The sequence below is a fragment of the Emys orbicularis genome, chromosome 2 (assembly GCF_028017835.1).
Source record: "Emys orbicularis isolate rEmyOrb1 chromosome 2, rEmyOrb1.hap1, whole genome shotgun sequence".
NCBI classification, from domain to species: Eukaryota; Metazoa; Chordata; order Testudines; family Emydidae; genus Emys; species Emys orbicularis.
The window spans coordinates 278,890,585-278,904,059 of record NC_088684.1 but is presented as its reverse complement, the minus strand read 5'-3'; the positions used below and the strand labels follow the sequence as shown (position 1 = coordinate 278,904,059).

At 41.1% G+C, this 13,475-nt stretch overlaps 1 protein-coding gene across 1 annotated transcript in view; it reads left to right on the top strand.

Moving 5' to 3' along the window:
• The window catches only part of UBE3C (ubiquitin protein ligase E3C), a 172,185-nt gene that overhangs the window by 99,744 nt on the left and 58,966 nt on the right, over nucleotides 1-13,475 (top strand). The window contains exons 17-18 of the mRNA XM_065398772.1: nucleotides 5,676-5,808; nucleotides 10,993-11,240. Of these exons, the coding sequence (XP_065254844.1) occupies nucleotides 5,676-5,808; nucleotides 10,993-11,240 (381 nt within the window). The remainder of the gene's footprint in view (nucleotides 1-5,675; nucleotides 5,809-10,992; nucleotides 11,241-13,475) is intronic.

The window sequence follows — 13,475 nt, the reverse complement described above, 5'->3', positions numbered from 1 at the left end:
CTGTGTAACAAAGCCATGCCTCCTAAGGGTGCCAGAATGCTCTCACATTATGATGATCAGCTCTGTCCATATAAGGGAGTATTACCCCTACCCCCATGACCACCCCAGTTTCTTCTCTGCTACTGCTAAAAGCTAAATGGAACTACTCCTTGTGTCTGTGAGCTAATTAGCCTAATCTATCTTCTATAATTAGTTAGTTAATTACACATGGTATAGTTGGAGTAGTTGAGGCTACTTGCCTTCATTTATCCTGCGGTTATGTTGGGTCCAAAAGTTGTGCATCTTGCTCAGCAATCTTTCTAGAGACAGATGCACATGTTTGGTGCCTAGTGTTCCTGAAAGGCTCACCGAGTGTGCCAGTGCCCAATTTGTCATGCCTTTACTCCTTGGTTGAGGACGGGATAGCTCAGTGGTTTGAGCATTGGCCTGCTAAACCCGGGGTTGTGAGTTCAATCCTTGAGGGGGCCATTTAGGGATCTGGGGCAAAATCAGTACTTGGTCCTGCTAGTGAAGGCAAGGGACTGGACTCGATGACCTTTCAAGGTCCCTTCCAGTTCTATGAGATACGTATATCTCCATATATAATTATTATTATTGACAGACAGCTAAGACTGCAGGCTCACTAGGCTTCTTTGAGCCATTAGCCAGACCATCCTAGTGCTCCCTCAGGAGTTTCAAGGTGTGCCTGTTTGCCGAGGCCTACTGTAAAGAGACCTTTGTGCAGCCCTCTTTGTTGGGGCTGAGGTTGACCTCCCTGAGGCAAACACTTACTGGAACTGACCCTCTGGCCCAGCACTATCCAGGACTGCAGGCTCTTGTCAAAACAGACTGCTCCATCACCTCAGTCTGCGATGACACTAAAGACTCCCTCACTGCCCTTGGAGTTGGCAAAGTTTGACATCACGAGAGAGAGAGTCACGCTTACAGATACCTTAGTGCCCCTGTTTTGGGGAAGAGAAAGGAAAAGAGGAAGTATTCTGATCTGCAGAAGGGGTCCAAGGAGGAGAACAAGGGAGGAAACATTGTTTTCATTCTCCTCTGATTCATATAATTTTTGGAGACGCTTTACCAGTCTCGACACTGCCTCTAATACACACTCCTCCTCAATGCTGAGTGACTTAGACACCTCACTGGCATGCATGTCTCTAGCACCACTGACTTTCCTCTCTCATGGCTGAGGTTTGTTTATCAAAGCTTTTGGCTACACCTCTGCGTTTTGACTCTGCACTTCAATATTCATTGCCAGTATTGATCCAGAACATCCTTCAGGAGCATGGGATTTCCTTGGAATTGAATATGCTAACTTCTCCAATTTGCTCCAGAAAGCCCAGCTGACTTCCCTCTCCAAAAACTCCATATGTCTGAAAGATCTTATGAAGGGATCTCTTCAATTATTAATGTGGCCCCACATTCAGGAGCCAGTGAAAGTTTTGCTCAATGCTGCCAAAACTAGCATGGCACTAACTTCAGCACTAATGAGAATGTAGGCACCAATGCCCCTTCTGGCACTGAAGCAGCTCAATCAAGGCTTGAGAGTTTTCCTGACAGCTGACTCGCCTCAGGCACCGCTACCTTCAAATGAAACATTTGGCACAGATACGACCAGCGCTATTGCCTCCTCAAGAAGATTGACAATGGGGAGGAGATGCCCAGAGGAAATGGAGCAATTTCCCATAGAGGAATATATATTACTTGAAGATGAAATGGAGACTTTGTCCATCTCCCCTCCTGATGACCAGAAATTATTTCAGGAGTTGATGGGGAGAATGGCTAATATCTTTCAGTTACAGAGTGGAATTTCAGACAGTCTGATCCCCTTTTCAGCATCATGCAAGAACAGAAAAAAGACATTTGCTTTTCCTATTCTCCTGGGTTTACTCAATCCAGCAAAGGACGTTTGGCCTTATCCTCTGTCTTCACCATCAACACTAGATAGTGTCTCATCACACATCCAGTGCATGGCCATCCAAAATCTTGACAGATGAAAGAAGATGTGACAAAGCTGGTCTGTCGATGCTTAGCAGTGGTATGAGAAAAGAGCCCAATGCACAAGCGGCAAAGCTTCCCATGTGACTACAGGTCCAAACACCAGATGGAAGTTGAAGCATACTCTGCTTCCTGGCTCACCGGAGGGCCTCAGCCTGGGCTCTCTGATGGTTCGTTGAAGTGACTGCACCAGTCTTAACACGGCTTCTCCAAACTGAAAAATTATTGGCAGGATTTTCCCAGTTGTCAGTGGGAATGCTGAATTTCTTGAGGACTTGCTTGACCTTATCGCTGTATCAGAGGTTTGACCTTCCTCTGCATTGCAGGCAGTTCTTAGGTTGACCATAAAGCACAGCTTTCAGCAGACGATCTTGAGGCATGCACTCCACGTGTCCTAACTAGCAAAGCCTGTGAACGTTCAGCATAGACTGTAGTCCAGTTCTCTCAAGGGTCTTGTTATCAGTGATCCATTGGTACCAAGTAACTCTAAGGATTTTTCTGAGACAGCGGAAGTGGAAACTGTTCAGTCTCCACTCCTGCTTGGAGTAGGTAAGCCTGCTTTCACAGACATAAAAGAGGGTACTAAGGACACAAGCCTGATAAACAGACACATTTGTATTCAGGGTTAGCAACTTGTTCCAAACACATGACGTTAAGTTTGCCAAAGGTAACAGAAGCTTTGCCGATTCTATATCAAGTTCCCTATCAAGTTAGGTGAGCTGGGAAGAATTGAGCCAAGATAGCAGAAGTGATCCACGTTGTCCAGAGCTTCATTATTGACATAGATTTTAGGTGGAATGTTGGTACCTTGTGACATGACAACTGTTTTTTTTATACTGATTACTGTGCCAAACTTGGTGCATGCATCAGAAAACTTGTTCACCATGACCTGCAGTTCATCAGGTGAATTAGAGATGAATGCAGTGTCACCTGAGAGAGGCAGATCCTGAATAGTAAGCTGGATGACATGCTTTCTGCTCTGGAATTGTCTGATGTTAAACAAGCTGCCTTTCATCCTTGATTCAACTAGTACGCCAGGTGGATCATTTCCAAAGATGTACTTAAGAAGAATAGAGAAGAAAATGCCAAAGCCATTGGGCGCTAAGACACAGCCTTGCTTCATACCAGTATTAATAGTAAACTTGGATGATCCAATGTACACAGTCTGAAAAGGAAGCTGATCTTGTTCCTGCAGGTGCTTCAACAACTTCGTTGATGGTAGAGCAGAGAAAATTCACTCCTCCATCCGCTACTGTTACAGTCACCACAGATGCCTGCACTCTGGGTTGTGGTGCATGTGGCCACTGGAACACCTGGGAATCCAGATTGCACATCAATGTATTGAAGAACTGGTCTGTAAAATGGGTTCTAAAGGCCTTGTGGCTGTCCAGACATCGCATAGTCCAGGTGCTCACAGACAATACCGTGGCCATGTAGTGGATCAACAAATGGTGAGCACATTCTCAACTTCATCTATGGAGGCAAGGAAGCTATGGCTCTGATGTATTCATCATCACATTCACCCACTAGCAGCACACCTAGCAGAAGAGGAATGTATATATGCAGATGCACTCAGCATGAACTCTTATAACAAACACAAATGGTCCCTAAACTGGTCAGGAGTGTCTTCACTCTTACTCAGGTGGGGTCAACCTCTAATCAAAGTATTCATGTCTAGTCAGAATGCCAAATGTCATCTGTCCTGCACCAGGACTTAAAGTGAGAAGAAATCTTTATTGGATGCATTCCTTCTGTATTGAAGCAGTCTTCCATCCCATTCCCTTGATACCCAGAATCATAAGGAAATCAGAGAGGACAGAACCAGTATCCTACTGATAGCACTAATGTGGCTTAGGCAACATTGATATACAGATCTTCTCCAGCTAATCAGAGAATCATCCATTCATCTTCCTCTGTGCCCACACCTCCTCTCTAATCAATAAAGGAGGATTCTTCACCAGAAGAACCAAAGATAGTGAACACATAAGATCCATGGAAGTTAGGAGTGTTCAAGCACTACTGTTAGTCATGAAAGAACTAAAATGGAACATGGTTTATGTGTTGGGTGAAAAGTAATGGGTTAACCCCATCATGCGAAGGAGCCCCAGCAGTTTGAGTATCTCTTATATTTCAAATCACAAGGTTTAGCAATAGTTTCCATGAAGGTTTATTAAGCTGCTGTTTCTGCCTCTTACTGTTTTGTTAGACAAGTCTTTATTCTTTCATCCCACAGTCTCCAGGTTTCTTAAGAGATGGTTAATGCCTTTCCTAGCACACAAGGACCTTTCTGGCCAGGGATTTGACCAGGGTTTTAACTGTTGGTAGTTCTACTCTGTGAGCCCCTGTCTCAAGCTTCCATAGGTACCTGTCTATCAAAGCTGCATTTTTAATCTATATTACTTCTGCTAGGAGGGTTAACAAGCTCAGTGGCTTGCTGGCCTTTCTAACATTTACAGTAGTACATAAAGACAAAGTCATTTTGAGATCTCACCCAGCTTTATGCTGAAGGTGGTATCAACTTCCATCTGTTGCAGTATGTCTCCCTCCCTGTTTCCTTCTCCAGAAACCATTCTTACCCAGGGAGTCCAGCGTACATTGCTTAGATATGAAAAGAGCCCTGTGCTATTATCTGGACAGGACTAAGCCCTTAAAATACTCTAACATTGATTGTTGCCATAGGGAGAGGTGTAAGGCAGAACCATTTAGTAAACAATTCCCCCCCCCCCCCCCCCCCCGGATTAAGAGGTGTATTGAGTATTCTTATACTTTAGCCAGAAAACCAGTACCACTTGTCTTAAAAACACACTCCATTAAGGCTATCTATGGTGGACTCTCTAGCTTGTTTGAGACAGGTTCCTATCGTAGAGATTTGCCAAGCAGCAACACTGAGTTCTGGTCACACTTTCACTAAGTGTTATTAATTGGACTTGGCATCGGTTTGGTAAAGTGGTGCTACAGTCTATTTTTGCCTCTAAGTCCTTGCCTACCATCCTCTGTTGGGGGCACTGCTTGCTAATCTTCTATAAGTGACAGGTTTCAGAGTAGCAGCCGTGTTAGTCTGTATCCTCAAAAATAACAGGAGTACTTGTGGCACCTTAGAGACTAACAAATTTATTAGAGCATAAGCTTTCGTGGGCTACAACCCACTTCTTCGGATGCATCCGAAGAAGTGGGTTGTAGCCCACGAAAGCTTATGCTCTAATAAATTTGTTAGTCTCTAAGGTGCCACAAGTACTCCTGTTATTTCTATAAGTGAGGCAGCGCAGAGGTCCTTGAACAAGGAAGGGTTACTTACTAGTAACTCTTGTTTTTTGAGAGTTGCCTCTGTACATTCAGAATACTCATCACTTTCCCCTCTGCCTTGGAGTTCTTTGTATGTCAGAATTTTGCCGAAAAGCAGGAGGAACTGAGATGGTCAGGGTGTGCGGGGTGCACTCCATTAGGCAGATGGAATTCATTTTGTTGTCTTAGCTCAAGAGTGCTCTCCCCCTTCCCCCCCCCCCCCCCCCAAGCGAGTATGGCTTTGTTATGCAGTTCCATAAATGGCCACTAGAGGCACAAATCTCATGCATGTGAATGCACAGAAGCAACTGTTGCAGAACAATAGTTACTAATAAGGTAACCCCTCTTTACTGAAAATGCAGATTTCAGTATGATTATTTGATTTTTTTTTCTATTCTTTTTACCAGATCTTTCAAAGACTGATCTATGCAGATAAACAGGAAGTTCAAGGAGATGGTCCATTTCTGGATGGAATTAATGTCACTATCCGAAGAAATTATATTTATGAAGATGCTTATGACAAACTTTCCCCTGAAAATGGTATGTTTGCATTGAAGTTCTACAATATACTAAAAATAACATTGATTGAGTGTATAAATCTCACCATATAATTATATATTTGCCTTTACTCGACTGGAAGGTTTAAAAAAAAAAAGAAGAAGCGGTATCCCGAACTCTGAGATCCCTGGCACCTACAAGTGAGAGAGACGCAAAACTGAAGTGCTTCACAGCCCCATAATGTTTTAAACTCCACTAAATTTGAAGTAATCTTGGGCGGGGAGATCTGCCTTGCTAGATTTAAACTTTTATAACTTCAAAGCTACTAAATTAATCATCTTAAACACTGACTTTGGTAGATCTTTTTCATGCTTAAAAGGAAAGGGAAATGTACTGTATTTTATTGATTCTTTTCAGTTGGTTGCCTTAATATAGTCCTAATATTACTCTTTCTTGTAACTAGATATTTATAGTTGCTTCAGGGAAAATGTGGTACTGAAGGTTGGGTCTGTGGTGTATCCATGATAGCCTCTCTGTTTTAAGAAGAGGTACACAATATGGCAACATACGACAAGCACTCCTATATTATCTGATGTGTGATCCAATTGTTGATTATATTTACTGTAGGAACAGAAGGTGAATTAACTTGTATATTTTTTGTGTGCATTTATTAACCTTTGGTGTGGTGGTGGTGGTGGTGGTGGTTAAAAATGGATAAGTCACAGAACTGGTAGTTGAGACCTGAATTCTGTCCATGGCTGTCATATACTCAAGATGCATGTGCCCTTCGGCAAGTCACATAACTTCAGTGTGCCTTTGCAAAAATGGAGATGATACTAGAGTTCTGGGAGTAGTTGGTTAAAAAATTATTGAACTTTACAAACAGGAAAAGAAAGGAAGCAAAATATGAATTTTTCAAATGTTTTTATTATTCAAAATTGTAATTTTTTTCAGCAAATAAATCTTGGGCCTGGGCTACACTAGCGGGGGGGATCGAACTAAGATACGGAACTTCAGCCACGCTATTCACGTAGCTGAAGTCGAAGTATCTTAGTTTGATTTACCTGGCCGTCCTCACAGCGGCGAGTCAACTGCCGCGGCTCCCCCGTCGACTCCGCTTACTCCTCCTGCCGAGGTGGAGTACGGGCGTCGATTCGCGGATCAATTTATCGCGTCCAGACGAGAGGCGATAAATTGATCCCCGATGCATCGAACACTACCCGCCAATCCGGCGGGTAGTATAGACGTACTCTTGGTCTGTAAATTGTTCAGACAGGTTATGAATGTTCATAGTTCACACTGGGTTGATTATTACATAAGTCAAAAAAAATTTTCTGACTAGGTAGCTTATGTAACTAATCAACATAGCATGAATTGTGAATTTTTACAAACATTTACAAACATAATTTAAAATTTGCTTTCAGCACGTGCTTGTTTATTCAAGCCTCAAGTGAGCTTTTTGCAAGTATTCACTCTGTTAAAGCTTCAGTTCTCATATGGTCACAGAATGCAAACAGGAAGGTTCAAGAACAGAGTCAAATCAAACTTTATTTTTGAATCTGAACTAATATTTGCAGACTTTTTTCCCCACTCTTTGCTCCGCTCTATTACTTTATGCTCTTTTTTTAAAAGTGTTTTGAGTTCTGTAGATAAAAGGGCTAAGTAAGTCTACATATTATTGTTGCTTTCCCTTCCATACATGTATAACCTGTTTTCATTTTAAAGGTCATTGTGTATGTGTCAAACGAGACTAAAAGCTATTTACACTAAAGGGGTTCTAGTAATGGTATGAAGTTTTTCATTTCTAATTTACAAGCTCAGATTACTATATCAGAAGTGACTAAATGCTTTACTGATGATGGCTGTTTGACCTATATGAAATGACTCAGTGGTCTTCATCCATTTCCAGATGGACAAGAGTCTCTATCCCCAAACTATCGTCACATGTATTATCAACGAACACACTTGTTGGTAATCTCGTTGAAGACACAGAATGAGCATGGAGTTTGAACTATCCTTTGACCCCTTAGAGATGACCCCTCCATGCCAGATATAGATACATTCCAAACATAGAATAATTGTTTACATGCTGCTTATAGATTATTTTCCACATCCCACCTCACATTCCCCTCCCCCCCCTCTATATATATATACACACACACACATATTTAAATACTGTTCAGTTTCAGTCCAAACCCTGTACATGTGGAATCTGGTTTAATCAACAGCAGCTATAGTGGGTGATAAACAAACATTATATTTATTTCATTGTTTATTTTTGAGTCAGTATAGTTGTATGGCATAGTTCTAGTTAGATCCGGGGTGGTTCAGATACAGTGAGTAGTATAGAAAAGAAGAAATTCCTAGAAACTGTAACAGGGATAGTTTCAGGATCATAGACTGAATTGATTAAAATGGACCTGGAAGATTGAGTGAACATAGATGAGGTCTTAGAAGTGATCAATAGGAAAAGAGATCACAAAAGAGCAATGGGCATTGATTTTGGAAGAAGGCAGCCAGTTTTTCCATATGCACTCAAGTAAAAGAGAATCATTATAAACTAATGCTTCAGTGGTACCTTACTCAGTCTAGATCATTTTAAAAAATAGGAGTGGAGTGGAATGGAATTGAGATTTTGGAGACAAAGACCCCTTTATATGTATTAGTAGGACTGCCTCAAGATCATGAGTGGCAAAGTCATGAATTATGCAGGCCACATCAAACAAGTGTTGATAAAATCCTTACCCCATACCACACCTACATGTATACTGTAGATGTCATCACATATATTGTGGAAAAACTATTTTAGAATTGTTTCAGTTTCTAAAAATTTTACTGGGACCACCTTTTTCCTCCACCTGTAAGCCAGATACATACTTACTGTAAGACCAACTGTATAGGACTCACAGGAAGAGAGAAATTATAACTAATAATTTTAAAAAGCTCTGACTCAAAACAACATTTGCATATATAAAATGTAACGCTTAATATCTTAATGAACTTCCTGACAAGTAATGTATGTCACTGAACCTGAGAAGTTCCTCTTCTCAGTGGTATAATACTCCCTTTTCTATTGCTGAATAATCATAAGGTATTGGACTTTACAGCTGTCATTGGTACCGAGCTGAACCTTGCCGATTCTGTGTCTCAGGCCAGTATGATTTTTGTGGAAGAGGGCATTCTGTAGTGGGAGAAAGCAGAAAACATTTTTCTGACTAGTGGATTTTTTTTAAAGTAGCTGAGTGAAGTTGCTCAGAGAACAGGAATATTAGCAGTAGTTCAGGTGAGATGGACTATTGGGCAGAATGCATGTAAAGCTGGCATTTATTACAAGATACTGCAATTTAATCCCATGAATATTACCTACATATATGATGTGCTATATACAGTACGTATTGCAATGGAATAAAGTTTTATCAGCATTTGTTTGGTATTGGTCACATTGATCAACAACAGAGTGACAGGAGTTGGCCCAAACAAGTGCTGATAAAAAAGTTTATATCCTCCTTCCCACTTGATTGTGCGTCATATGTACGCTATATGTTTCATAGAAAAATGTTGTCTGAAATCTTCTAGAGGGGAAAAAATAAATGGGTACTATATTTTATACCCTCCCTTGTAAAGCCCGGCTCCCTAAATACCCTGAGCCCAACTTTCCACAGTTCTGAGGGACAGAGGAATTACAGCTAATGAAATGTAAGAAATCCCTGTGACAATTATATAGTTAATCCTGTACTTTTAAGGTCTATAATCTAGACAGGCCTAGGAGCAAGTGTTATGTATCCTATTAGAACGCTACCCGATGCAATGGAATAAATCTCCTGTTTCCAGCCATTATATGTTATGAAATGTCAAACCTTATACCTGTGTTGGTCCTGGACTGAATAATGCCCATCCTCTGCTTTGGGCAGGAATAATTTTGGACGAAAGAAAACTTTCAGGCAGACTTTTAAAAAAGAAAAGAAAAAAATGTAGGTGTTTGCAACCAGCTTTCAAGTGTGAAGACTTCACTGGGGCTGTATATGGGTGCAGCAGTCTATCCACCTGCAACAAATAGCAGGATCAGGAACTTAATGTGAAGAGTACAGATAAGGAGGTTTGAACGGGCATGATCAGTGAGTATTGCCCTCACTCCACACCTTTTAGGTGTATGTGTGTGTGTACAGTATGTGATATTTTTTCATGTCCTTTGTCAACTGGACTTGGTCCTATAAATCATTTCCCTGAGATGACGACTGATATCCAAATCTCTGATCAGCTTTCAAACAGCAGCCTTCCATTTTATTTAAAAAAAAAAATGACAAAAAATGTTTTCTTCTTTGCCTCCCTAATGAGGAATTTCCACACCTCATCCCCTGAAATTACAGTAAGATCTAAAAAATAACAGGAGTACTTGTGGCACCTTAGAGACTAACAAATTTATTAGAGCATAAGCTTGAAGTGGGTTGTAGCCCACGAAAGCTTATGCTCTAATAAATTTGTTAGTCTCTAAGGTGCCACAAGTACTCCTGTTATTTTTGAGGATACAGACTAACACGGCTGCTACTCTGAAACCAGTAAGATCTAAGGTGCAGGATGGATAATATTCAGTCCTGGACTAGTGACAGATTTAAGATCCAGTATTTCATGAACCAGAACATGCATCTGGACTAAAAATGTTTTATCTAGTGGAGGAGCTGGACAACCCTCTTTTCTAGTGAGATACATAGCATTTGTTTCTAAACCTGCTGAATTGGAAGATATTGGGTCTTAAACTCCCAACATTATTATGTAAAGAGTAGCTATTTCAAAAAATTCATGGAGGTTGCTATAATTTCTCTCTGCCTTTGAGGCTGATATAGTTGAACTTACTACGTGAAAAGAGACTCGGTTTACAGGTGGAGAGACACCCGAAATGGTGCCACTATTACGCTCAATAAAACCCGTGTACAATAGTTTTTCTGTAAAATAAGTTTTATAAACCACATATGTGTCCAGGTGGTTTGGTATGAAGTCTTTGTAGCATTCATTTGGGATGAGCTGTATTATTCACAAGTTACTTCTCTGCTTTTGAGTAATGCAACCATCTCAAACTCAAGCCAATAATAGATTTCTGCAACAGCACAATACACTGTTATATATATCTGTACTGACATCTAAGTGTAGTGTGCATGTATTTTTTTTCCCTGAAACAAACTTTGTATAGGTTCTTGTATGTGACTTTTCTTCTCAACTTTTTCCCCCCAGAACCTGATCTGAAAAAGCGAATTCGTGTTCATTTACTTAACGCACATGGCCTGGATGAAGCTGGTATTGATGGTGGTGGAATTTTTAGAGAATTTCTGAATGAACTGCTTAAATCAGGATTTAACCCTAACCAGGGATTTTTTAAGACCACTAATGAAGGACTTCTTTACCCCAACCCTGCTGCACAGATGCTCGTTGGAGATTCTTATGCCAGACACTATTACTTCCTAGGAAGGATGCTTGGAAAGGTGAAAACTTTTTTTAAAAAAATTATTGTTGTACAATTCATAACATTAGGAGTAAAAAGATCATTTACAGTGGAAGCTTTTAAAAAAAGTAAATTTAAGAAAGGAGGAATAAGTTGGGGAAGTTTAATGTTTTTCTTTGTCAGTTTGGAGAGAAGGGAATATTTTTATTTACTGGTAATGTAAATAATATTGCCACTTTATTTACTCACTGGCTGTATAGCTATATTATTGATGCACCTGCATAATTCTCATTAATGTTAATGGTAGTTACACAGTTGAAGTGAGAAGAGAATTAGCGGTATTAAATCCCAGTCCAGCAAACTTTGAATTACATATATTTAGCTTTAACCATGAGGTTAGTCTCATTGAAGCCAATGGAAGTACTCACATGCACAAGTCATCGTGCATTAGGGTTTTAGAAACTATTCTCAAGAGTTTGGCTGCAAATATTTTTTCATCATGCCAGTTATGTGAAATGAATATTTGCAGGAATTAACAGGTTTTTGGTTACACAAGGCACATTGCTAAATTTCAGAACTGTTGCTCTGATCATTTCTAACCAATGTGACCTAACAATACCATATAGAAAAGGTGCATAATGTAATACTGAGTTAAGTTCTCGTTCTCAGTTTCTTTTCCTACTCATTACTGGATTCTAACGTGGGCATCATCTTTGACCTGGACCTCTCTCTAGGTCCTCACATCAGACTATATCTTGCAGACACTTTCTGCATAAAATCTCTTCAGATGCAACCTCCCTATCGATCCAAGCTAAAACTCTCATTCAGGCTCTCCTCATCTCATATCTCAATTACTGCAACATCATTTTCTCCTTGACAAATGGAATCCTGTCCCACTCATATCCACTCAGAATGCTGTTGGAACCAGGCTTTTTTGCCGCCCCAAGCATGGCAGTCAGGCCGCCTTCAGCGCCGCGCCTGCGGAAGGTCCGCTGGTCCTGCGGATTTGGCGACATGCCTGTGGGAGGTCCACCGGTCCCGCGCCTTCGGCTTACCCGCCTCCAAATTGCCACCGAAGCCGCGGGACCGGCGGACCTCCCGCAGGCATGCCGCCAAAGGCGGCCTAACTGCCGCCCTCGGAGCGAACAGCAGGCCGCCGCCCCGCGGCTTGCCGCCCCAGGCACGCACTTGCTGCGCTGGTGCCTGGAGCTGCCACTGGTTGGAACGATCTTCACTTAAAGGCCCTTAGCAACCTGTCCCCACCCTGAAATATCATTTCTCATTTGCTGTTGAGATGTTGACACCTGCCTCCGATTGGCTGATGATGCCAGTCTTCATTTTCCACTTGTTAAATTTTCAAGCAAGCACCTTTGTGCTTTTTCCTATGCTGCTTCTTTCTTGGGGGGAGCTCACTGTAAACAATGACAAAGCTACCTTATTCTCCTCCTTTAAATCCCTTCTCTAAACTCTCTTTTTCTATTATGCCTTTAAAAAACTTGACAACAATTAGGCTGCTGGTGTTCTGAGACCACTGTCTATCATGCTGACCAATTTTGTCTCATTGTTTCCTTGTGCTCCCCCATCTGTATGTATCCATTTATTTTCTCTTGTCTGACATTGTAAGCTTTTGGGGGCAGGGACTGTCCTTACGTTCTTGGTTTGTACAGCTCTGAGCACACTGGGATCCTGGTCCCTGACGGGGGTTCAGTACTACCAATAATAAATAATGTGTTAAATTTTGGTGCCACGTACTATAGAGGAAATAATATTTTAATTCTCTGTCTTTTGGCCCACACTTTAAGTAACTGAAGTGGATAGATACCCAATTGCTACTCTGAAACCAATTGCGTTTGTAGCTATTGACTCTGTTGATAGTTCACAGGCTGGGGAGGAAAGGAAATGTTTCCTTTACAATAGATTGGGAAATGTAGAGAGCCGTTTTTTAGGAATTTAGCTGTACATTTTGCACTGGCAGTAGTATTCCATAGTTAATTCTCAACACACAGCTCTGAAAAACCTTTCTTCAGTTTTACTTTTAAAAGGGGAAAATTTTGGGTGACAGAGTTTTGGTTGTAATGAGGATGTTCATGAAGAATTTTAGCATAGAAGGGAGCTGATAAAGAGTTTTTTATTTATATAGTAACTTTCACAATGTTTGAGTTTATCATTTACTATGCACCTGTAAAAAGAACAGGAGTACTTGTGGCACCTTAGAGACTAACAAATTTATTTGAGCATAAGCTTTCGTGGGCTACAGCCCACTTCTTCGGATGCA